At 42.2% G+C, this 26,080-nt stretch overlaps 1 protein-coding gene across 3 annotated transcripts in view; it reads right to left on the reverse strand.

The window, feature by feature from the left end:
- Positions 1-7,808: 7,808 nt before the first annotated feature.
- LOC110546109 (cytochrome b5 type B) overlaps positions 7,809-26,080 on the reverse strand; it is a 33,105-nt gene continuing 14,833 nt past the window's right edge. Inside the window, exons 2-5 of one of the 3 annotated variants that reach the window (XM_021632724.2) lie at positions 24,857-24,985; positions 24,363-24,392; positions 16,560-16,588; positions 7,809-11,692 (exon numbers count right to left, since the gene is read on the reverse strand). In XM_021632724.2, coding sequence (XP_021488399.1) covers positions 11,602-11,692; positions 16,560-16,588; positions 24,363-24,392; positions 24,857-24,985 — 279 coding nt within the window. In that variant the 3' untranslated portion in view covers positions 7,809-11,601. Of the gene's footprint in view, positions 11,693-12,755; positions 12,790-16,559; positions 16,589-24,362; positions 24,393-24,856; positions 24,986-26,080 lie in introns of those variants that run through there. The other 2 variants (XM_060392018.1, XM_060392017.1) reach the window with 2 other exon arrangements.

The following is a 26,080-nucleotide window of genomic DNA, read 5'->3' on the forward strand; positions in this document are numbered from 1 at the left end:
TATATTTGATATATATGATGTATAAATACATAAATATGATATATATGATATATATGTGTACAGAGAGAAAAAAAAGTTTCTTTTGGCTATCCTGGACTTGCTTTGTAGAGCAGGCTCAAACTCAGAGCAATTCATCTGCATCTACCTCCCCAAGTGCTAAAATTAAAGGCATGTATTACCATACCAGGCTTATTTATTTATTCATTTATTCATTTATTTATTTATTTATTTATTTATTTATTTATGGTTTTTCAAAACAGGGTTTCTCTATGTTGCCTTGGCTGTCCTGGACTTTCTCTATAGACCAGGCTGCCTTCAAACTCATGGAAATCCACCTGCCTCTGCCTCCCTGACTGTTGAGATTAGAGGCAGGCACCCAGGACGCTCAGCTCAGATATGTACATGTATTAGTCAGGGTTCTCTAGAGAAACAGAATATAATGACTCCCTCTCTTCATATATATGTGTGTGTGTGTATATAGATATAGATATTAGAACAGCTCACAGGCTGTGGTCCAGCTAGTCCAACAATGGCATCTACCAACAGAAAGTCCTAGAGTCCGGTCGTTGTTCAGTCCATGAGGCTGGGTGTCTCAGTGGGTCTTCAGTACATGCTGAATACTGAAGGAGCGGGCACCATTGCCAAGAGCAGATGACTTGCCGAAGAGATGAGGACAGGCAGGCACAGAGCAAAAGCCTCCTTCTTGGGCTGGAGTGAAGGCTCAGAGGTTAAGAACACTCACTGTTCTTCCAAAGGTCTTGAGTTCAATTCCCAGCAACCACATGGTGGCTCAAAACTATCTATAGTAAGATCTGGTGCACAGGCAGAATGTTGTATAAATAATAAATAAATCTTTAAAAAACAAAAAAACCTCCTTCTTCCATGTCCAGAAGATGTGGCCCAGATTTAAGGTGGGGCTTTCAACTCCAAATGATTTAATTCAGAAAAGTCCCACATAGATGGACCCAGCTGAGTGGCTTTTAGGTAAGTGCAGATGTAGTCAAGCTGACAGCAAGAGCAGCCGCTGCAGTCCATATGTGCCAGTAATGTTACATTTGGCTTTAAAAGTTCTGAGGGGCTGGGGAGAGAGCAAACTCTTTGCCGAGTCATCTCCCCAGGCCCGAATGTCTTTAATATTTTTGTTTGCTTTTGATATTTTAATTGTACATTTATACGGTGCCATCAGCACAGGTAACCACTGTTATAGGTAATAGGACCATTATAAGAAAATACGCCAACATGCTTTATTTAAACGGTAGAAGAGGAAACACTGTGGACCTGGAGAGACAGCTCAGTGGTTAAGAGCACTGTCTGCTCCTCCAGGGGACCAGAGTCCAACCCCCAGCACCACCTAACAGCTCACAACTGCCTGGACCTCTAGTCCTAAGGGATCCAACATCCTCCTGGCCTCCTCAGGCACCAGGCATGCACTGTGGTGCGCGCGCGCGCGCGCACACACGCACACACGCACACACGCACACACGCACACACGCACACACACACACACACACACACACACACACACACACACGCACACGGGGCTGTGTGGTGGCCTCCCTTGCACTAGCTGTTAAAGCTGCCATTTGAGAGCCCCTGGATGTTTGAGTTTGCATTCTTGTTAGGATCACCTTTTCCCCAAGAGTGGCCTGCGTCATGCTTTCTTCAGTCTTACATCAGTTGGGCTTTGTGCCTTTTATTCATAGCTCCATTCTACCTCCACCACGAGGTGAGCTTTTGTGAACAAAGTGGAGTATTTCATGATTTCAAGACCCCCCCTTCCCCATACAGGGGCTAGAGTGATGGTTCAGTGGTTAAAAATATTGGTTGGTTTTACAGAGGACCAGGGCGCCAAGTCCCAGGACCCACATGGTGGCTCACATCCATATGTACCTTCAGTAGGAGGGGATCCAACACTCACCTCTGACCTCCGTGGACAACAGGCTCATACATGGTATAGAGGTATATGTGCACGCAAAAACACTCATACACACAAAATAAACCACCCCAATGTAACCCAGGCTGCTTAAGAACAGTCAGGAGACATTTAATCCCTGCACAGAGGCGGAGGGATCTCTTTGAATTCAAGGCCAGCCTGGTTTACAGGTTCCAGGGTGCTTATGCAGGGAAACCCGGTCTCGAAAACAAAACATTCAGGATCCTCTTTGCAGTTAAGCAAATGTCCTTTTGAGGAGCCACAAGGTCAGGCGGAAGTTGTAGACTTTAACAGGAGTGCTCTTCCTCACCCTGCCAGCAGAGGACACACCCCCTGCTTCCGTTTTTGTAGTCACTACCCCACGCAAGCTACACAAAACATTGTATATTGCCACCCACCAGGCGCGGCCCTGGCCTGGGAACAATGCAGAAACTCCAGTGTAGACAGGACAAGAGAACACACGGACGAGTTGGTGGTGGGGGGTGGGAGTGGGGGGGGCGCTGTACGGTGACAGGGATGGAAAACGGAGAATTGAGTCACCCTGGACTGGAGTCATTTGAGGCTTCGTGAAGAGCGTGACCTGGGGTGGACTCTGAAGCTGGGGCGTATTCCGCAAACCCCACATCGGAACTGGGCTGCCACCTCTCTCTCCGCGCTTCCGACAAACACTGCTTCTCAATGGCCACGTGGACCACCAGACCCAACACCTATTGACTGGTGCCACAACCATTGACAAAACCCCATGGGTGTGGATGGGTTCCGCACACTGGCTCACTGGAGAGATCTCTCAAGGAGAAGGGAGAAAACAAAGTAGCTGGTGAAAGCTGAGGAGGGGTGTTTTCCTGTTCCACTGATGAACACCGAGATTTACTAAGGACCCACAAGACTGGAAGACTCTGGTCTCCTGGGTGGCTGGCCGATTCTGCCGGGGCGCCACGCGGCAGCTTGAGGAGCAGGAGAGGACCAAACCCTGGGCTCTACGAAACCCTGTCTCCAAACCCTGCCCTGGCCAAAGACTTTTAACACCAGACTTTCTTACCTTTTCAACTATCTGCATGTGTTGTCCACCAAAGCAAAACGAGGTTAGAGAGACGGCTGGTTGTTAACGGAACTTGTTGCTCAGGGGACTGGGTTCAGTTCCCAGCACCCACGTGGTGGTTCACAACCATCCGTAACTCCAGTTCCAGGGGATCTGATGACCTCTGTGGCCACCAGTCACACATTCGGGGCACATATAAACGTGCAGACAAAACACTCATGTAGACAGAATAAACAAATCCTTACAAATTAAAAATAACGTTTTCAAGAACATTTTAAATAAAATTTCATTTCTAAAAAATGTGATTTTATTTGTTTATTTGGGGGACAGGGTTTCTCTGTGTAGCTAGCCCTGGCTGTCCTGGAATTTGCTCTGTAGCCCAGGCTGGCCTCAAACTTAGAGATCTGCCTGTTTCTGATGGGATTAAAGTGTGCCCTGCCAACACCTGGCTTTAAGTGAAACTTTAAAGAAGGGAATGCAAAGCTTTTAGGATGGCTGTAAAGCTCTTCTGTTAACTTTGTCTGGTGTAAAGCGTGCTGGGTGGGGTCACAAAGAAAGCCGTTCACAGATAAAGAATGTAATAAACTGGCAGTGGTGGCGCTCGCCTTTAATCCCAGCAAATGGGAGGCAGAGGCAGGCAGATCCCGGTGAGTTCGAGGCCAGCCTGGTCTACAAAGAGAGTTTCCAGGGCAGTCAGGGCTGTTACACATCGAAACTCTGTCTCAACCCTCCCCCCTCAAAGAGAATGTGCTTGATAAACAATAGTTATCTTGGGGCTCGGCAGTTATGATCATGGCCTGCTCTTCCAGGGGAATCTGACGCCTCCTACCTCGTCAGGCACATGCACTCACTTGCACAAACCCACACCCGTGTAATTAAAAGTAATAAACACAAACCTTAAAGAAGAATAGTTTTCTGGCCCAGCATGCGTTCCATCCCCAGGACCACTAAATAATTTACACAAGCGTATTTACTTTTTAATGACACTCCCATGTTGTGTGTAGCAGGGGCCTGTGTGTGCTCCAGCATGCATGTGGAGGTCAGAGGACAACTTGAGGGCTTAGATCCCCTCCTTCTACCATGTGGGCTTCAGGGATCAATCTCGGGGTGACGGTGTCTTTCCCTACTGAGCCATCAGATACTTTCCTTAATGGCCAGGGATGAAGGTCAGTCGGTATAGACTGCTTGGCTAGTGTGCATGCAGCCCTGGGCTCAGTCCTCAGCACCATGGTAGGGTGGGGTACACCTGGAACCTCAGCAGGTGGTAGAGCCGGGAGGATCATTCAAGCTCTCTTCAGATACACAGGGGGTTTGAGGCCAGCCTGGGCTAGATGAAACCCTGTCTCCAAAAAGAAAGCAAAACAGAGCAAATATCTGTCTTTTGGAGGAAAAAAAAAATCAGACATCTAAGCGGACAAGGATATATTTGGTTTTCTTTTCTTTGAAACAGAGTCTCACTATGTGACCCAGACTGGCCTTGAACTTGTGACACCACAAGAATGGTGCTTTATGACACCATTCCTTCCTGGCTGCCCTAACTGGTAATTCCTAACTCTCACAGATAAAGGATTTTTCGGTGTTTGTTTACTATAGCCATTAAGTTTTGAAAGCCTCCATCCATGGCTCTGGCAGGCCTGAACTCGTTAGAGAGAAGAGTGCCCTCTAACTTGCTGATGCAGAGGGCATGGAGGGTACTGCTTACTGACTGGCTTCTTAAGGCTTGCTCTGCCTATTTTCTTATAAACCCCAGGACCACCAGCTCAGAGGTGGCTTCACCCACAATGGTCTGGGCCCTTCCCCATCAATCACTAATTAAGAAAGTGCCCTCCAGGCTTGCCTACAGCCAGATCTTACAGAAGCATTTTCTCAATTGAGACTATTCTCTCTGCTGACATAACACTAAACCTTTATTGAGCCAATGCAACACATCGTTACAGTCTCCTGCTAGAGCAGACTGGATCTTCAAGCTTCCTCATGGAGAGCTAGCTACACATGACCCTGTCTCCAGGAACCCTCTTGCAAGTAGCTGGGATTGTAGGATGTAGCATCAGGCTGGTGCCTCCCCAGTTCTTTTTTTGTCTTTTTTTTTTTTTTTTTTTTTTTTTTTTTTTGTTATTGCTAGGCGGTGGTGGTGTACGCCTTTAATCCCAGCACTTGGGAAACAGAGGCAGGCGGATCTCTGTGAGTTATAGGCCAGCCTGGTCTATAACAGAACAGCCAGGGCTACATGGAGGAACCCTGTCTTGAAAAACAAATCTCTATCTATCTATCTATCTATCTATCTATCTATCTATCTATCTATCTATCTATCATGTGTGTGTGTTTGAGTATGGGCATGCACAGGTATGGGGATTGGAACAAATTTCCAGGGTCCTTTCTGTCCTCTTGCCATCAGACATGGATGAAGAAGCAGGTGCAGAATGAAACTAAGATGGCAGGTAATGGGCTATGTGGAGGGAAGTAGGCCAGGCCAGTATTTTCAGGTTAGAATAGCTGAGTTTCTGCCCAGCTATAGTGTCCTAAGCTTATAATAAACACAATAGGTCTGTCATTATTCAGAGCAATGGTGGACACCACCCACTTTTTTCTTTTTTTAAGTCAGGGTCTCACAATGTAGCCCTGGTTGTCCTAAAGGTTGCTATGTAGGCCAGGCTAGCCTCATACTCACAGAGATCTGCCTGCTTCTGCCTCCAGTGCTGAGATCAAAGGCACTGTGCCACCATGCTCAGCTCTCCTCCCCCAACTCTTGAGCTATAGGAAAAGCTTTCAACTGTCGGGGTTTATTCTAGTATTTAACTCCACCATGAAAAGAATGTGATTTTGCCACTCTTGTCCTGCTTCCTGACTTTCTCATTTTAAAGATCAGTTTGCACTTTCATACACAGCAATCCCACATGGGCCCCTCTACGCTCCTACAGGCGGTGACTTTCCTTCTGCATTTACATTAGGAACATTCTAAGTACAGTTCTAGGACACAATTCCTTCTTCTTCTTCTTTTTTTTTTTTTTTTTGGTTGTTTGTTTTCGGCAGGATTTCTGGTCTGGCCTCAAATTCAAGATCTACTTGCTCTACCTCCCAAGCACTGAGATTAGAGCATTCACTTGGATAGCCAGAAGGCATTTCCCTGACACCCATATATCTGAATAGCTTTTATCCATAAGCTTATATGTCTGTGACATTTGGAAGGCAGGGAAGGAGAGCAGGAGTTCTAAGCCAGCTTAGCTACACAGCTAGACTCTCTTAATACTCATTCCTTTGGTGCTGCAGATGAAACTGAGAGGTACAGGACTTCATGGCTTAGCATGTGTGAAAGCCCTGGGTTGGACCCCCAGCACCACAAAAAAAGGAAAACTCTGTTTTGCAAGAAAAATGAGTCATTTCAAGCCTATTACCACTATGAAGACAGGCAGTGGCATCAATTTATGACCCAGGAATAGGGAGGCTAAAGCAGAGAGATGTTGAACTCAGAGGCCACTCTGGGCTATATGTTAAGGCCTCGTCTCAAAAAGCAAAATAATAAATAGCCAGCCAGGTTCAAGATCTGCCCCTTCTCTCAGTGACTTTCTGACTCAACAGTAAAGTCTGGAAAACCTGGACATCCCATTTCACTTATGAGGCTACAGTTAGAATAAAGATCAGAAATGTCTGGCGCTATCAGTCACTGTACAACACATAGCAGGTGTCACACAAATGATAAACAGTTTCACAACTGTGTTGTGAAAAGCAATTGTCTCTTCATCAGAAAGGCAACTGTCTCTTTTCAACACTTTATGAAAGAATTGTTTGTTTTTTAATCCTTATGTGTATGGCTGTTTTGCCTGCATGTATGTTTGTGCATCACATATGAACAGAGACCATCAAGGCTAAAGAGGATGTTAGAGTTTTAGTTGTCATGTGGGTATTGAGACTTGAACCAGGTCCTTTGGAAAAGCAGACAGTTCTCTTAACTTCTGAGCTATCTCTCTAGAGTTAAGAATTAAATTCTCAAAATGCATACAAGTGACTCAGCCGAGCAAGCTTTGAAATGCACAGATCAGACATACATCTAGATAAATGCTGCCAGATATGTGCTACCCATGACCAGACTTTAGTAAATTATGTGGGGTTTTCTTACCCTAAATTTTTGTAAATGGAGTCATGGCCTGCTCAGATTATTATGAATCAAGCCAGATTTGTCATGCAACTACCAGACAGCAAGAAGAGTGCCCTGATAATTCCTATTAGCAGCAGAGATTAAACATTAGATTCCAATGCTGGCACTAAGCATGGGCTATCCCTTCCTGACACTAATCCTGTGGTAGGGGAATCACCTGGTCCTAATGTGTGATCTACTCTGACCTAATGCTAGTCACGCTAGAAGGTTATCAGCATGCGATAGAGTTAATTATAAAATGGCCTATTTCCCTTGCTTCACACAATCACTGGAACCTCAACCTCTATGTTTAAAGTTCCCCAACAGTTTAGCTAATTCCAAGAAAAACAATCATTTGAGGCCTAGCACCATAGACAATAAAACATTACCTCATGTTGGCTTTTCTTTACCGGTAGAAATAGAACTCCAAACTGTTTTCTGGTTCCTACTTCACATCGCTTAACATGACAAAACCTGGATGGCTGTATCTCGCCAACTATTGGCTGAGAAATCCACTTCCAACAAGGAAAGAGCCACCGCATACACTAACTTAGGCTAAACAAAACGTTAGCAGAACTACAGAGGAACTTTGTGCAGCCTGTTTTCATCCAGAACATCTGAAAAGTATAGCACCAACATTAAAAAAAAAAAAAAAAAAAAAAAAAATTTTTTTTTTTAAAGCAACTGTAGTCAGGACAAAAAAAAAAAGGAAAACAGTATCTTTATTGTGTAGTTCTAACAAACATTCACAGTGTGCGCATTCCAGTAGAAAGAGACAGAGATCTTTGTTCAAAATAAGCTGAAATCAAATAGGTAAACAAACTCCATCGTTGAATACACAAAAGGAATGTTAATATTAGTCACTCACAGTCCAGGGTGCAGTAAAAAGCGAGTTAAATAACTGAAATGATGTTCTGCCCCAGCAGCTGATGTAGGCGTGGGCAAGGAGAGGCCGCTGAAAGTCATGAGTAAGACACTGGGCGTAAAGGCAGGTGACTGGCATATCTTCAAAGCCTCCCCTTCTAGATCACCCCCACAAACTCCAGAGCTGGCCAAATATGATGGAGCTCTCTGTTACTTTTGGGATATGTGGCAACTGAATAGCAAGCACAGCTCCAGAACCTTCGTTCTTGTTGAGACATGACATGTCTGAAAGCATTCCCCCTAGGGGAGGAGGCAAAGAACATTTATGCTGTGCTTCAGACACCTCAGGTGGACCTCAGCCAGACAGGCATCACCAAAGACAGAAGCACAAATACCGTATGGGACTGACACATCTGGCTTGTAAAAGCACTTTTCACTGGGCCCCATCAGCGCTAAATGAACATAAGCCCCAATGGCAGCTGCTGAGCCAGCTCAAATGATCGATTTGGACAGACTTGCCTCTTCATAAGTAATCACACAAGGAGATATAAACACAGTCCGTACACTCTGTCCTGTTGCTTTCTTTACAAATGTGCACATCACTTGGAAATGAAAACCAGCTCCCAGGGCCAGGTAGAAACTGTTAGAGAATGGGTATTAACACCCTGTATCTTGGTAGCAAGAATTTCTCTCTTTTGTATTCACCAGCTGTTACCTGTATGGTGTATGGTTAACAGCTGGCCACCTCAAGAATAAACAACCAAATATTCCACAGGTCAGGGGATACTGTCAGCCAGCAGGGACGGGCTCCCCATGCTCTTAGTGATGGTTTTCATGACCCTGAAATGTCAAGGCTTCTTTGACAAGTTTAGTGTTTTTTTTTAATGCATTTGGTGCAAACGCTGTATTGCTTTGTTGTTTAGGAAAAGCCTGGACAGACTCTCACCTAAGACATACCTCTTGTTTATATAGGCAATAGAATTACAACAACTAGACCTAAAAGGTTTTTGGGGTTTTGTTTTATTTTGAGGCAGTCTCATTATGTAGCCCTGGCTGGCCTAGAACTCAAGAAAACTGTCTGCTCCTGCCTCCCAAATGCTGGGATTTAAAGATTAAAAAATAAAAATAAAAAAAGGAGCAGCAGCATTTTTTATAATATAAAATGACATCACATTATCAGTAGTTTAAAAGAAGCCCTGGGTATTAGATGAATTTCATGGATGGTAAAGAAGAAAGTATGAAAATATTTTCCTTCTAGCTCTCAGTTTAAAAAAAAAAAAAAAAAAGCTCAGCTGTAAGAATATAAGCAGGAAAAGAACACAGATGTGAAGAAAAACATGCCTTTTGTATTGATGTTTACTGTAGGAATACCAAAACACCAATTTCACTTAAAAATACAGTCCTTTTATTGGGGTAGGATATGGTTGAGACAGGGTCCCTCTGTGTAGTGCTGACTGTCCTGGAACTTCCTGCCTCTGCCTCCCCAGTACTGGGACTGCAGGTGTGCACCACCATGCCCAGCCAAAAATACACTTCTTTAGCATTTCCCATAAGCCAGATGTTTTCACTGGAGATGGCGATATTGCCGACATACATTCCCAACTAGTCCAGGCTGTCTTCATGGTGTCAGCTTGAATGTTCCTCCCGGCACTGCAATGTGCCTGTTCTTCCCCTCCACCCAGCATACTCCATGGAGCTTGGCTATCACCGCGTGGATCCCAAACCTCCCTGCACACAAACCTTCCAAGCTTATGTGGAGGTGTATTAACTGCTCTTCCAACCCGTCACACAATATTACAGACATTTTTAAAGAAAAAAGTTTGATTAAGTCTGCATCCCTGATATAAAAGTCACCTAGAAATTACTCTAAGATATCATATGCAAGTATGCAAGGAAAAAGCTAACGTTATTTTGATGAATTCTGAATTCATTCAACTATTAAATCACAGGATACAAGTCCTGGGCTGAACTTTTTCTTAAATAGTTTGCTGGGGCAAACTGGTTTACTGTGCAGTTTCCTGTCCTGTCAAGCCCCTGGCAAGCTGAAAGGGAGGCAGGAGGATACTTTCCAACATCTCTGGTCCTTCTGGAATTCAGTGGCTTCCTGTTGGATATGACAGCAGCCCAGGAGCAGACTGGTAATGAACAAAGTATGTAAAAAAAAAAAAAAAAAAATCATAGATAACTAAAAATCACCTGGGGTACTATCGGGTACCCCAGGCAAAAATAAAAATAAAAAAATAAAAAAAAAATAAAGCCAGGGCACCAGAAAAATGCCTGGACCAATGAGAAACAATAATTTTAAATGATTACCTACTTTCCAATAAAATACATAGCCAAGAAGGGAAGAAGCTTCCAGATTGATCATTATTATCCTCAGTAGAAAAGTAGGACAAAATCACCAAGCTGGAGCCAAGAAGGTAGAACACAGATGAAAAGGGGTCTCAGCATGGTCTGCATCTAAAAGGACACGCCTGCCAATGACGGTCACATGTAAGCTACTTAACGAGACAAACGGGAGTTCAAGCTTGAGTCTCCTTTAAGAACAGGGAATCACAACTTTGCTAATCAGAGAACAGAAAAGCAGCAAGAAGCTTTCTGTGAAACTCCATGGACAATCACACACTCGTCTTTCACCACAGACAGCCAGGGTGGAAGATGGAGAGAAACTGCTGTCAGACCAGAGGTTGCGTGTTGCTAACTTCTTAAACTGCTGTCCTGTAAACAGTGTTTGGTTCTCTTTTTAAAAGAGATCATTCTGGATTGGCCCTTCTTTGCCTCTTCTGCCTCTAAGACATCAAAGCGAAGCAGTTTTGTGAAATACTCTTGGGGAAGAAGATGATGGACTTAGGACAGGAGGGATAGCTGCGTTATCTGGGAGGAAGACAACCACATAGTTCTTCTTTATATATTTTTAAAATTACAACTGGGGTGTGTGTGTGTGTGTGTGTGTACACAAAGGCCACAGCACACATGTGGAGGTCAGAGGACAACTTTTGGGAATTGGTTCTCTCCTTCCACCATGTGGGTCCAGGGAATCAAACTCAAGTTGTCAGGCAATTGCTTTTACCCAGTGAGCCATCTTGCTGGCCTCTTTACTTTTAATAATCACAAATAAAATCATTTGGCAACTGTGTTTTAAATAAGAGATACATATCTTAACTTCATGAATTAAATCCCTTATGTTAAACGACAAGATTAAATCAGAATTTAAAAATTTAATTTAAAAAAGGGGAAAAATTCAAAACTAGACTGCTATTTCCTTAAATATGTCTAATGTGAATTCAAAATATCAGAAATCAAATATTGTCCCCAAAAGGCCATTTCACTACAACCCAGGAACTCTAAGTCATTGGCATACACTCTTGAAATGAAGAGAACAGTGAAGACCAGAGAGGAGAAACCCTGGCAAGGGCACAGTGTGGACAGGTGCTCTGGGCATAGTCTCTGGCTGATGAAGGACTCTGGCTCTACACTGAAGGAAGACAGATACCTGGTCACCACCGTGGCTCCAAGGAAAAACAAACAAACACACTGGCAGGATTCAGGGAGGATGCACCACTGCAGCCTCCAAAACAAGTCTCTCCTTCTCATTCCCAGGAGCATGTGCTCCCACACTTCAGAATGCTCTTCTCAGGAGGATCTGCTGTCGGTCGTGAAGTGACGATACAGGAAACCTATAAGGATAGCCCCCACGATGGGGACAATCCAATAAGCCCAGCAACTAGAAAAGGAGGAAGAAAAGGCAATTAAAGTCAATGCTTTGTCCAAATAATTCAATGTTTTTCAGCACCCATGTTTAATACTCATGAGACAGGGTCTTGAGTTATACTGCTTTTCTCTTAATTAAGTGCTTTACCACATAGTATTCGAAAGGAAAAAAGCCAACTCCACATTTAATTGCGTATGTGCGCACATGTGCCCCGGCATGACATGATGCACATTTGGCAGCCAAAAGGTAACATGTGGGAGCTGGCTCTTTCCTTCTACCACGTGGGAACTTGAGTCATCAGACTTGGCAGGTGTCTTTACTTGTTGAGCTATCTTGCAGGACCCTAAAGCCTCACCCCCACCCCTTAAAAAGGGTGTTTAAAAAAAAAGGGGGGGGCTGGAGAGATGGCTCAGTGTTTAAGAGCACTGTCTGCCCTTCCAAAGGACCCGGGTTCAATTCCCAGCACCCAGATGGCAGCTCACAACTGTAACACAAATTCCAAGGGATCTGACACCTTCACACTAATGCACATTAAAAAAAAAAAAAAAAAAAAAAAAAAAAAGGATCTAACTTGCAGGGCAAGGTTTCGTATGCCTTTAATCCCAGCATTCTGGAGGCAATAGCGAGCAAATCTCTGTGAGTTCAAGGCCATACAGTGACACCTCGTCTCCAACAAACAAAAAGGATGTGGCTTAGTGGCACAGTGCTCATCTACCATGCACAAGGCCCTGACTTTGAACCCGAGCACCAAACACAACAAAAACAGAATGCATAGTAAGATATCAAAACATACAACAAGCTGGACACAGCGGTGCATGCCCTCAAACCCAGCGCTCTGGTGGCTAAGGCAGAAGAACTGCTGTAACCTAAAGGCTATCCTGGGCTACATTATAAGTGCCAGCCTAGCATCAAGTATGATCAAGATGCTGTCAAGCAAGCAAGCAAACAAAAAACAGAACAACAACAACAAAGAAACAGACACATACATGGATACAGAAATTGTGGTACTTTTACCCAATGGAATACTACTCAGCAATTAAAAACAAGGAAATCATGAACTTTGCAGGCAAATGGTGGGATCTAGAAAAGATCATCCAGAGCGAGATATCCTAGAAGCAGAAAGACACACATGGTATACACTCACTTACAAGTGGGTACTAGACCTATAAGATAGGATAAGCATACTAAAATCTGTATACCTACAGAAGATAAACAAGAAAGAGGACCCAGGGTAAGATGATCAATCTTCACTTAAAAAGACAAATGGGATGGACATTGGAAATAAGAGAAAACAAGTAACAGGGCATTGTCATTTCTATGAAAAGTGTCCTATTTCAACGTTGATAAACATTGCTCCGCAATCATCTCTGATTAGATAATAAAGAAGCTAGAAACAATGACAGAAAGGACAGGGAGGGTGGATTTCCATTCACAGTTGAGGAGTCTCAGGTAGAGGGAGAGAAAGGACATGGCCACAAGGAGCTCACCATAAAGGCTGAACTGATGGAACAGAAGCAGCCTAGGCAAGACCCATATGGCCAAGTAATTCAGGACACATGGCTGGAAAATAGATGGATTAGAATAGACAATTATCTGCCCACCTCTAATGCTTTAAAGCTTGTTGAATAAGTCTAACAGGTCTCTGTATCATTATTTGGGAGCTACAGTGAGTCATTAGAAAAGGCCACCAAATTACAGCATAATTTTACTTTAAATATATATTTTAAAAAAACTTTAAAAAAATTTTTTTATGTATATGAGTGCTTGGTCTGTATGTCTGTACACACTTGCATGCCTTTTGACTGAGAAGACAAGGAGTCATGTTCTCTAGAACTGAATTACAGATGATTGTGAGCTGCCCTGGAGGCCCTGGGTACTAAACCTGGGTCCTCTAGAAGATCAGCGAGTGCCCTTAACTGCTAAGGCGTCTCTCCAGCCCCCTTAAAACAATTCTTTTATTTTTAATAATTTACTTATTTTTATTTTATTGCATTGGTGTTTTGTCTGCATGTGTACCTGTGAGAGGGTGTCAGATTTTGGAGTTACAGTTATGAGCTACCATGAGGGTCCTGGGAACGGAACCTAGTGCTCTTCTCCTATCTGTCTCTCCAGCCCGGAGAACAATTCCCTAATAGAGCTTATTAGCCCTGCCCAGCTTAGACTACAGGCTTCTTACGACCCAAATGATCCGGCTGCCCTCTACTTAAGACATACCTAGTCTTCGTATGAGAAAAGTTCCAAGCCAAAAAAACCAGCTGAGACTGTTTTGGGGGGTTGTGTTTGTTTGTTTTGTTTTTGAGACAGGGTTTCTCTGTGTACCCCTGGCTATCCTAGACTCACTTTGTAGACCAGGCTAGCCTCGAACTCAAAAAGATCTACCTGCCTCTGCCTTCCAGAGTGCTGGGATTAAAGCCATGCACCACTGCACCGGCTCCAGTTAAGAATGTTATTAAAAATATTCTTTGCCTTAACACACTTAGCACGGTATAGAAAGAAGTGCAGAGAACGGTTGCCACCAACCCTCACATTACTTTTGCTATTGTTTAAGTGCCACTGTGAAGACAAACAAGAATTGCACTTCCACTGGACTCAACGAAACTAAGCACCAATAACACCAATAACTTCGTGTCAGAGACAGCATTTTCTTCTTGGAGACTTACCCAGGTAATTGCAAATAATTGTGATTTGTTAAATTTTTATTAGTGACTATACTAGAACTCATTACTGAGTAAATATTTGAAAATTTTCAATGTTTAAATGTCTTAAATAAGGTTGCTATAAACATTTATTTGTTTGTTTGTTTATTGGTGTTGAGGCAGGGTTTCTCTGCATAGCCTTGAACTCACAACAATATGCCTGTCTCTGCCTCTGCAAGTGCTGGGATTAAAGCCACAAGCCGCCACACTGAGCTTAAACTTCTTTTTTGTTGCTGTGTTGTTGTGAGACAGGGTCTCACTATATAGGGCTGGCTGGCCTGGAGCTTACTCTGTAGCCCATGCTGATACTGAACTAATACACATCCACCTGCCTCTGCCTCCCAAGTTCTGGGATTACGGTATGTGTCACCACACTTGAAAAAATTAATTTCTTACAATTTATTTAGTTTATGTACAGGTGTTTTGCCTAAATGTGTGTATGTGCACCACATGTGTCTGGTGCTCTCAAAGGTCAGAAGGTGTAAGACCCCCTAAAACTGTAGTTACAGATGGTTGTTAGCTGTCGTGCAGGTGCCAGAAGCAAACCTGGGTCCTCTGCAAGAGCGGCCAGTGCTCTTCACCACCGCGCCACCTCCCCAGCCCCAGGTATAAACATATGTATCTGTTTCCTTGTACCTTACTTTTGAGCAATAATCTTATTATGTTGCCAAGGTTGGTCTCAAAACTGCTGGGTCACACAATCCTTCCCAGTAACTGGGAACACAAAGCAGGCACACTGTGCCCTGGTCTGTGACATGTTTCCATTACAGGTCCCATAGAAATGGAACTGCTGAACTCAGTGGCGGCCTCTTTGACCACCTCCCTCCTCTGAGGGAGGAGCGGCCTTGACAAGCCACAGAGGAAAACAATTCAGCCAGTCCTGATGAGACCTGATAAACTAGGGTCAGATGAAAGGGGAAGAAGACCTCCCCTATCAATAGACTTGGAGAGAGGAATGGGAAGAAATGAGGGAGAGGGCTACAGCTGGATACAAAGTGAATAAACTGTAATTAATGTTAAAAAAAAGAAATGGAATTGTTAAGTCAAAAGTTATTCATACTGTAGATTTTACTAGGGACTGGCAAAATGTTCTCAGAGTGAATGCTCCCATTAACACTCTAGAGGAGGGCTAAGAGCCTTGGTGAAGTTGTAGACTTGTCCACCCAGGTGTAAAACAGACCTATGGGTTTAATAATAATGACATTAAGCCTTTTGCCACATGCTTATTTTTGTGTAAACTACTTAAATGCAAATCTTTGTAATACTGTATTGAGATATTTTTAATTCTTCATGTATTTTGGATAGATAATAATTCTTTTAAAAACACTGACTCTGAAAACTCCATACCTTCATATAATATTTTGATGTTATCCTCCCATCATTCCCCTCCTCCAACTCTCTCTAGGGCTTCCACCCTGTCTCCCTCTCACCTTCACACCCTCTTTTTAAAAATAATTAATACCAGGCTGGAGGCATAGCTCAGAGGTTAAGAGCACTGACTGTTCTTCTAATGGTCCTGACTTCAATTCCCAGCAACCATATGGTGGCTCACAACCACCCATAATGAAATCTGGTGTCCTCTTCTGGCACACAGGCCCACATGCAGGCAGAATACTGTATAATTAAAAAAATAAATCTTAACAAAAAAATTAATACCCTCCTCTCTCCCAAAACAATCAGTGCTGCCCATATCTCCATATGAATTATTTGCTTTGATTTTTTTTTTTAATTTTTTTTTTATGTATATAGCTAGCCGGTACTGGCACATGTCTTCAATCCCACCCTCAGGAGAGAGAGGTAGATGGATCTCTGCATTTGTGGCCAGCCTGTCTACAGAGCAAGTTCCAGGACAACCAGAGCCACACAGTGAAACCCTGCCTCAAAACAAATAAACAAACAAAATTTATGGATATATTTTGCCTACATGTTTGTTTACCATGTGCATGTCTAGTGTCCACAGAGGCCGGAAGAGGGCATAAGACACTCCCCACACCCATGTTAAAGTTAGAGATGGTTATGAGCCACCATGTAGGTTCTGGGTCTCATACCCAGATCTGCTAGAAAAACAGCCCGTGCTCTTCACTGCTGAGCCATCTCTCCAGCCTCAAGAGATCCACATTTAAAAAGAACCTCTTGCCAGACATTATGTAGAGTATAAAGAAGGCCATGAGGGAGATACTAACCTTTTGCATGTACTGCTTCCTGAAGGATCCTGAAGAAGTCACATGTTCAAAAATAACAAAAAGAAAACATTAGTATAGCGCATGTAAGTCTTCTTGGATATCTAGATAAACAGTAATGTAGATAGTAATAGATTCTTCTTCATGCATTTTGATGCCTACAATTTCTAGGCAAAGGCTAGACTTGGAATCTTTTCCTTCTAATAACACATTGATATTTTTTAGTGAAGAATCACTAAGGAGAAGATAGAAATGACCTAATTTTTTTTACATGTAAAAATGTCAATGATAAACTCTATTGAAATAGACTAATATTTTGAGTCACAATGACAGGCCTATTAACCAGACTTGTCACCAGCATAGCTAAGATCAGATTTTCTGAAAACATTTTTAAAAGTCCTCTCTTGCAAAACTACCTATCAGCTATCAAATACTCCTGGATATGCAGACTGCTGCTTCATGGCTTACAGAAATGACCCTGTTTTGGCCTCCACAAGCATCATGTGTGCATGTGGTACACTGACATACAAGCAAGCAAAACACACAGACACATAAACATAAATAAATACAATCTGGGGAATAAAAAGCAATGAGTTGCTGATGTATGTGACAACATGAATGAACCTTCAAAATATTATGCTATGCTAACTGAAAAAGGGCAGACACAAAAGACCACCTGTTATGTAAGTCCCTTTATATGGACAGTGAGTTGAAACAGAAACTAGATCAGCAGTTGCCTCAGGCTGGGCAAAAGGGCCGCAGAAGTAAATGGAGTATGGCTGCTAAGAGGTCAATGGTTTCTTTTTGGAGTGATCAAGTTGTTCTAAAATTGATTGTTACTTTACAGTACCATGAGTGAACCAGAAACACTGTCATGCAGATGAATACATACTTCAAGCCTAAAAACACAGAGGGAGTCTACTATCAAACCTTTTATACTTTTGTTTACAACCAAAGTTGTGATATGTGCTAACTGCAGTGAGCGTTGGACTGCCGCACAAGTAAGGAGGAAGACTGATATGCTGAGGTAGTAATTATTTCTAACAAATATGAAATAGTGTAAAATGTCATGTTTTGTGTTGTTGCTGCTTGGTTGGTTGGTTTTTAACTAAGTACAGTAAAGTACCCCTGTTTTAAGAGCAATCTGTTCCTGGAGGAGAAAAAGAACTTGCCTAATGCACTGGAGGCATGAAGAGAAAGCATCTGCTCCCTTCAGCACACTGACAGTAAAGTAAATGCTTAGCTGTGGCCCCATTTTTAGTCAGAAATAATGAGATATTTAAGGCACATCCATTGACAGTCAAGTCCTTCGGTCAGTTTAGAAAGAAGCCACCTAAGTTTAGTTTAGTTTTGTTGTTCAATTTTTTTATAACGTTTGGGTGCTGATTATAACAGGACTTTCTTCAGACTGTCAGCTCCCGAAAAATGACACAGAGAACTCTTACTAAACCAACCAAAAGGTTTTGGAGGGAAGTATTTACAAAATATGATGCATCCATAAGAATAATGACCAAAGTCTGGCCTGTAATCAGATCTCTGCTGGTACAGAAATCATTATTTGAATAATACAAAGATAACCTTTATACAGTGCACAAAAACACCACTCCAACACTGTTTCTCAATTTTATAAAACTAAAAAGAAAAAAAAAAACTTTTTTGCCTTCTCACACACTTCTTAACGATCCTCATTTCCATGTCTACAGGCTACATGAATTTAGTTTATTCCTTTTGGTGTCCAGGCCCATGTGGCTGAGTAAGTCCATGCATAGATGTTGGTGCTCTACACCTTTCATATGGAAAGTAGCAACAGCAACACAAAAAATTTAGTAATGAGAGATCAGATCAAATCCAAAGTTCTTCCAGCACAAGCCCTACCACATAATCAATAAGCAGGCTTCTTTATTTTCCAAGGACTATATTGCAAACAACACAATTTCTGAGTGTACTATTATTTTAGCCCAATATTATTAATAATTAAAATTAACTGTTTAGCTGAGCATGGTGACACACCTGTAATTCCAGCAGTTGGGAGGTAGAAGCAGGAGGATCAAGAGCCCAAGGCCAGCCTGGGGGATGAGACTCTGTCTCAACAACAAAAGAAAATAAAACAAACTGATTCCTGGGCTGAGGCTAAAGCTTAGTCAATAAAACACCTGTTGCATGAGGACCTGAGTTTGGATCCCAGAACCCACATAAAAGCCAGACACGCTGGTGTGTGTCTATAACCTTGATGCTGGGGATGAGGAGAGAAGTGGAGTTCCAGAGCTCGTGGGCCAGCTATTCTAGTCAATCAGTGAGTTCTGAGTTTAGTGAAAGACCCTGTTTCAAAGATAAATAAATAACAAAAAAGTGATGAGTAATATAGGAAGATACCCAGTATTGACCTCTGGCACACATCCAAAACACACAAATACAAACACAAAATTTAGAACAAAACAAAACTCATTTCTAAAACAGAAGGTATTAAAGGTTCAATTACTCATAAAATCAACAAGTAAATAGATTTTTATGAAGAGTAATACTAAAAATGGAATTTGTAGAGTAAAGGAAATATTATATACCCAAGAGTCTTAGTTAGGGTTACTACAGCTGTGATAAAACACCATGACCAAAACCAACTTGAAGAGGAAAGGGTTCATTCCCACCCATACTTCAGTACATCATCAAAAGCAACGAGGGCAGGAACTTACACAAGGCAGGAACCTCGAGGCAGGAGCAGAAGCAGAGGCCATGAAGGGGTGTTTCTTTTTTTTTTTTTGAAGGGGTGTTTCTTACTGGCTTGTTCCACATGGCTTGCACAGCCTGCTTGCATATAGAACCCAGGACCATTAGCTTGGGATGGAACCACGCACAATGGGCTGGGCCTTTCCCCATCAATCACTAATAAAGAGAGTGACCTACCTACACTGTGTGGAGTTCTTTTCTTTTTTTTTTTGCTTTGTTTTGTTTCACTTTTGGAGATAGAGCTTCTCGGTGTAGTGCTGGCTGTCCTGGAACTTGCTCTGTATACCAGGCTGGCCTCAATCTCAGAGAATCACCTGCGTCTGCTTTCCTAGTGCTGGGATTAAAGTAGTGTGCCATTACCACCTGGCCCCTTTTTTTCAATAAAAACTTTATTTCATTACTGTTGATTATAAGTGTATTATGAATATGTGTGAGTATGTGTATTAAGCCCTGGGAGGCAAAAAGAGAATATGGAGTCCCTTGGGGCTGGAGGTGCAGGCTGTTGTGAGCTACCTAATACGGATGCTGGGGATTGAACTCCAGGCCTCTGAAAGAGCTGTACGCACTCTTAACTGCTGAGCCATCCCTCCAGTCCCAAATATTTTTCTGGATGAAAATACAGTTCAATAATTACAATCTCACAAAGTAAATGTCCCTGTAGTCAGTCTAGTTATATATAAAAGTATTTCCCTATTGACAAAAAAAAAAATTTTTCAAAACAAGAAACATTCCCTCATACAAATTTCTAAATTCTCTTAAGAACTTACTATCTGACTCATATTAAGAAAGTGTCTCAAAGTAACAACAAAAAAAGAACCCACTGTGATAATACATATAACAAATAATTGGAAAAAAAAAAAAAAAAACACCTAGGGGTAGAGTTCAGCTGGAAGAAGCCCTAGGTTTGATCACCACCATTTTAACAAGGCTTGGTTGCCCACACAAGTGATCCCAGAACTTGGGAGGTAGTAAAAAGAGCATGAAAAGTTCAAGGTCATCATCTTCTATGTGGAGAGTCTGAGGCCAGCCTCACCCTAAATGGGAAAACATGTGACTCAGCAATTCTACTGGAAAGCATGAAAGGTATTCATTCCTGGCTCATGCCTCAGTTTCTGTCTAGAACATCATAAGACATTAATCTGTGACACTGCTCAAAAATCAGCATTTTTCTTTTCTTTTTGGTTTTTTGAGACAGGATTTCTCTATGTGGCAGAGATCTGCTAGCCTCTGCCTCCCAATCCATGGGATTAAAAACATGCGCTACCACACCCCATTCAGCATTTTTTCTTTTCTTTTTGTTTTGGTTTTTTTTCGAGACAGGGTAGCATTTTGTTGTTCAAGAGTGATGGGCCATGACATTTTATGCTCAATTTCCAAAGACCATAAATGTCTGAAACTATAGGGAGCACTGATATAAGCAGATAGAAGTTCTTGGTCAGCAGCAGTGACTAACTGTCCCTATGAGGCCTCATTCCAAGTTAGGTGGTTAAAACAGGAACAGGTTCTTACGTAGCCCAGGGTGTAGCTAAGGAAGTCTTGAAGTACTGACTCTCTTATCCCCACTGTCAAGTCCATGTATTCTCTTTTTATTATTTTAATTTTGAAAATATCTGTTGTCAGATTTGAATTAAAAATCTTTAAAAAATTTATAATGCAGTATATCCAGGATATCGACTAAGCTATTACTGAGCTACAATAAAGCAATAGTGAGCATTATCACTTATTTACCTGTGCTAAAGTAAAAGTGACATGCAAAGCTATTTCTAATAGAACTGAGAAATAAGGACTGGGCATAGTGGCCCATACCTATGAAGCCAAGACAGGAGGATCAAGAGGTTCAAGGTCATCCTCAGCAGATACAGCAGACCCAGGCTAACAGGCAAACAGGGAAGTCGGAATGGAAACTAACTTCTACTACCAAAGAAACATTTAAGTGTTTGGTTCTGTCCCTGTCCCCAACAACAAGCCAAATGTAGAGGCTGTGTGAAGGTGGGAGGGAAGTGATGCAAAGGTAAAAGGAGCATGAAATGTAAAGCTCTACCCCATAACATGAAGGCTGTGCTTAATGAAGGTTAAAAACAAAAAAACAAAAAAAAAAAAAAGTTTTTGCCTGGCGGTGGTGGCGCATGCCTTTGATCCCAGCACTTGGGAAGCAGAAGGTAGAAGATCTCTAAATCCAAGGCCAGTCTGGTCTACAAAGTGAGCTCCAGGGCAGCCAGGACTACACAGGAAAATCCTGACTCAAATAAACAAACAAACAAACGAGTCGTTTTTTACAGATTCAGAAACCCTGAACACAGGAAAGGAAACTGGTTAATAAAATGAGTTTCCCTCCCACTTGGTGAAGAAAAAAGATCCCTGCATCCTAGGATTGAAGTGCCTGTTAGAGCCTCTGTGAGAAACCAGACTGCTGCTCAGCCTTTTGACTAACATCAAGCATAATTTCTTCCTGGAAAAGAAATCAGTTTGGAATATAATTCTATGAAAACCTGGTAGGTAGTCTTGAAATTTTTCCAAAAGGCTTTCTCGGCCTAATCTGCCTGAAGGGTAACAGACAGCCTGACTGGAAACAAACAACAGCCACAGTCTTCCTGATGGAGACAAGTCCCTCGGGAACAAGGAGCTGGAGAAAAACAGGCTTGAAAGCACGGCTTTCGGTCCCTGGCCAACCTAGGATCAGGCTATACTACATTCCCAGCTCTAAACTTCCATACCTTTCGGTGAGCTGAGGAGGCTTTTTTTTTTTTGATTTTGCAGGAAAAAGAAAAAAAAAATTCCAAGGCCTCGGTTTTATCTCAGGTGGTCAATCTCTAAGTAATTGTTTGGCTTATAAGGCAGGCAATACTTGCACGGAAGCAAATTCAGTGTCCCTGGGATGTCAACTGCAATGGCAGGAACATCATTCAGCACTAAGTGTGGTGCTTGGCTTCCTTCCTATCACCTCGGCTGCTCAAAATGCAAACCCAGCTCCACGCCAGAGACTGGACAGCAACAGTGGAAGCCCGGAAATGAAAACTTGATTTGTATTTTCACGTTCATCCCAGGGGAGCCCAGTTTGGGTTGTGTAAGAAACAGAATTTCTACAAAAACTGCTGTCCAGTCCCCACAAATGTCCTGCCTCCTGTATTAGCAATAAAAAAATATGCAACAAGAAACAATTGACAGATTTCTAGACACTGTAACTGCAAACATATTTTTATATTGTTTTAGCATAAAGAGTGCTTTCATGACTGTGGTGGAAAAATGAGTGAAGACTCCTAGGTTGAAAAACTGAAAAGTATCCATTAAATGAAATATTAAACTCTGAGGATGACATTTTCTGGACATGTTAGGTAAGACCATGATTAGCTCAAATTTTATCTTACTGTCACTAGAAGATTCAGAATGGGTAAAGAATGAGGAGGGAAAGGCAAAACCAACCACCAGTGCTTACAAACACTTAAAGAACCTTTCCATCTGCCTTTTGTAACTTAACAGTTCAGAGTAGCAGAGGAGTAAGACAGGAGAGCTAATTTATATACACACCCTGGATTTCAGGGCAACAGAAGACAGACACTGGCAAACAAGCAACCTCTTGAATTGAAAGAATTCTTGTGTCCAGGCCAATCTGAATTGCTGTGTCAAACCTGCTCATTATTTCCTGGCTCACTGAAGAATAAGACTCTAGAAAGAAGAAGGGGGAGTCTCTATTGTGCCCAGGATGAGCTAGGAAACACCCTTCAAGTCAGAGGACGTGGAACTATGTTCTAAAGGGCAAGAGTCAAGGAAGAGAACACTGGGTGTGTGTGTGTGTGTGTGTGTGTGTGTGTGTGTGTGTGTATGTGTGTGTGTGTGTAACACGGACCTGCTTGTGGGAAGTAGAGAAGGCTTTCATGCTTTCTTCTTTGTACATAAGCAAGGCCAAGCACATTAAGGTCTTCAAATACTCAAACACTAAATCTTTTGTATCAGTGAGTAAACTGGGAAAGGCATGGGACAATTTGAGCATACAGGATTTTAAAAATTAATATGAGGAAATGGGAACAGAAAGTAAGGCTCTCATATTACAGATTAAAAAAAAAGATATTTTGTAATCTTGTAGAAAAAGTTTTTTTGTTTGGTTGGTCGGTTGGACAGGATTTCTGTGTAGCCCTGGCTGTCCTGAACTCACTTTGTAGACCAGGCTGGCCTAAACTCACAGAGACCTGCCTGCCTCTGCCTTATAAGCATGTACCACCATGCCCAGCTAGAAAAAAATTTTAATCAGAATATTTATCATCTGTTTTATGTAAGAATATGATGGTTTCCCAAACTCAACTCATAAGCCAATTTCTTTCAGAAGTACAGTAAACATGTTTTGGAGTATCAATACAGAAGCGTACACAGGGTGGCAATGCTTCTTCCTGGGCTGAGGTGCTATCTCAGCTAATAAAGGCTAGGCTCAACAAAAATGCTAAAATGCTTCCTCCTGACTAAAATTTAGCTTTTCTTTTTTCCTGACAAGTTTAAAGTCCAAATTCCTTAAAAATACAATTTTTGGGGCCAGGCATGGTCACCCACACCTTTAGTCCCAGCACTCAGGAAACAGGCAGATGGATCTCTGTAAGTCTGAAGCCAGCCTGGTCTACAAAGTACAGGAAAGCACAGACTGTTACACTGAGAAACCCTAGCTTGAAGAAAAAAAAAAGAAAAAGAAAAAAAGAAAAGAATTTTTGTTTGGATAAAAGTAAACATGAACTCACAGAGATCCATCTGCCTCTATCTCTTAAGTGCTGAGATTAAAGGCATGTATCACCATACTATGGCTTTTTTTTAGCTTTTATTTTATTTTATCGAATGGGTGTTCTGCCTACATGAATGTCATTTGTGCATCAGCAGAAGCTGGAAGAGGATGTTGGTACCTGGGACTGGAGTTGTAAATAATTTTGAGCTCCCATATAGGTGCTGGGAATTGAACCCCAGTCCTCTGGAAGCGCAATAGTTCTTAACCACTGAGCTATCTTTCCAGCCAGTTTTAACTTCTCTTATTAAAATTACTTTTAAAGGCAATTCTACTCAACTAGAAATACTTGAAACACACAAGACAAAGGAATGACTTCTTACCTTGTTACCACCTTTAGGCTTAAGGTCACTCTGTTTAAAAAGAGAGAAAAAACAATGTTCAAGATGCATGTAAATGAACTCTAGCAATGTGTTAGTTCCTATCCTTCAGAGACTTCAGGGTCTGAAGAAGGGGCCCAGCTCCACCCTTGAGCATACCAGGATCCCCTATTAGAATGCTAAGCACAAAGGACTCACAAGTCCACAGTAAACACCTTTAGCAAGAGACCTGCAAGAATAACCAAACCACTATTTTAGGAACAGGTGTTATTAATTACAATAATACAAGACTCAATCAATAAAAGTAAGACAAAAACCAGTTCCCTTGGCTTTTCAGATACTATGTGCTACACAGGATGGCTTGCTGATTCTGGAGAAAACCTGGCACGGGAGATAGCTGAATGAATTTCTACTCTAAATAATTCATTCTCCATCCTGTTAGTGGCTGTCCAGTGGTTTCCTCTGCATAAGTGTCTGAGTTCTGTAACAATTCTTACCGGATGGACATCACCAATGTAGTACTGCTTTAGCATTTCCCTGGCATCAGGGGAGTGGCCGACATCTTCAAAGCTCTCAGTTGCATCTGCACCAGCTTGTTCCAACAGAACCTCTTCCCCACCAGGATGCTACAAGGAAATGGCATTTGCTAAATAGAGGCTCTCTGAAAAGCAAAGTGAAGCTGTTTCTTTCCTTCCATCACCATTCTTCCTTTCCCCATCTCCCTTTTACGGAACAAATTGTGTACCACCTGTGAGGGCACATTGGGAAGAACACAACAGCATTTTCTACAATATTCTGTACCAAATTGTATAATATGCATATTAATTGATTTCCTTTGTCAACAGTAATACTGCAACAAAACAACAAACCCACAAGTAAGAACTCCAGAATTTCTGGAACTCTTTATTCTACTCTTGACATTTTTCTTTCTTCTTCTTCCTCCTCCTCCTCCTTGCCCCCACCACCCTCTTTTTTGAGATGGGGTTTTATGTGGTGCAGTTGATCTGTTGCTCCATATACAGCCCAGGTTGACCTTAAAAGCCTGATCTTCCTGCGTCCTGGGATTCTGGGTGTGAGCCACCAAATCCAAGTTAGTGAGGTGCTGGGGACTGAACCCAGGGCCCCATGCATGCTGTGCAAGCACTCTCTCCCAACTGAGCTATGTTCTTGCTCATTCCCTCTTTCTTCCTTCTTTAAAAAAAAAAAAATCTATTCTCTTGTGTATGTGTGTACAAGTGCAGGAATTCCTCCTGCATCAGCTCCCTCAATGACTATTCTTATAACTTTGCTATAAGTCTAAAATTGTCTTCCTGTTTTTGTTTTTGTTTTTTTGAGATAGGGCTTCTCTATAAGCCTTAGCTGTCCTGGAAGTTACTCTGTGGACCTGGCTGTCCTCGAATCCACAAAGATCTACCTGCCTCTGTTCCTCAAGTGCTAGGATTAAAGACATGCACCACTACTGCACTTCTTTAAATTGTTCTTAAACAAAAATAAATAAATAAATAAATAAGTACGTAGGTTGGGCAAGGGAAGTGTGTTCTATAATTACATTACCAAGGACTGAGATGTCTTTGTGCCTGCATTTATAAAACAGAAATACTGAGAGTGCCTATGACAGCTGGTGCTATTACACTGATAGACTCCAAACACTCGGCACTGGGGATGGCTCAGAGGAGAAAGCCTGACAACCTAATTTTAATCCCTGGAACCTATGAAGAGAA

The sequence above is a fragment of the Meriones unguiculatus genome, chromosome 10 (genome assembly GCF_030254825.1).
Source record: "Meriones unguiculatus strain TT.TT164.6M chromosome 10, Bangor_MerUng_6.1, whole genome shotgun sequence".
Lineage (NCBI taxonomy): Eukaryota > Metazoa > Chordata > Mammalia > Rodentia > Muridae > Meriones > Meriones unguiculatus.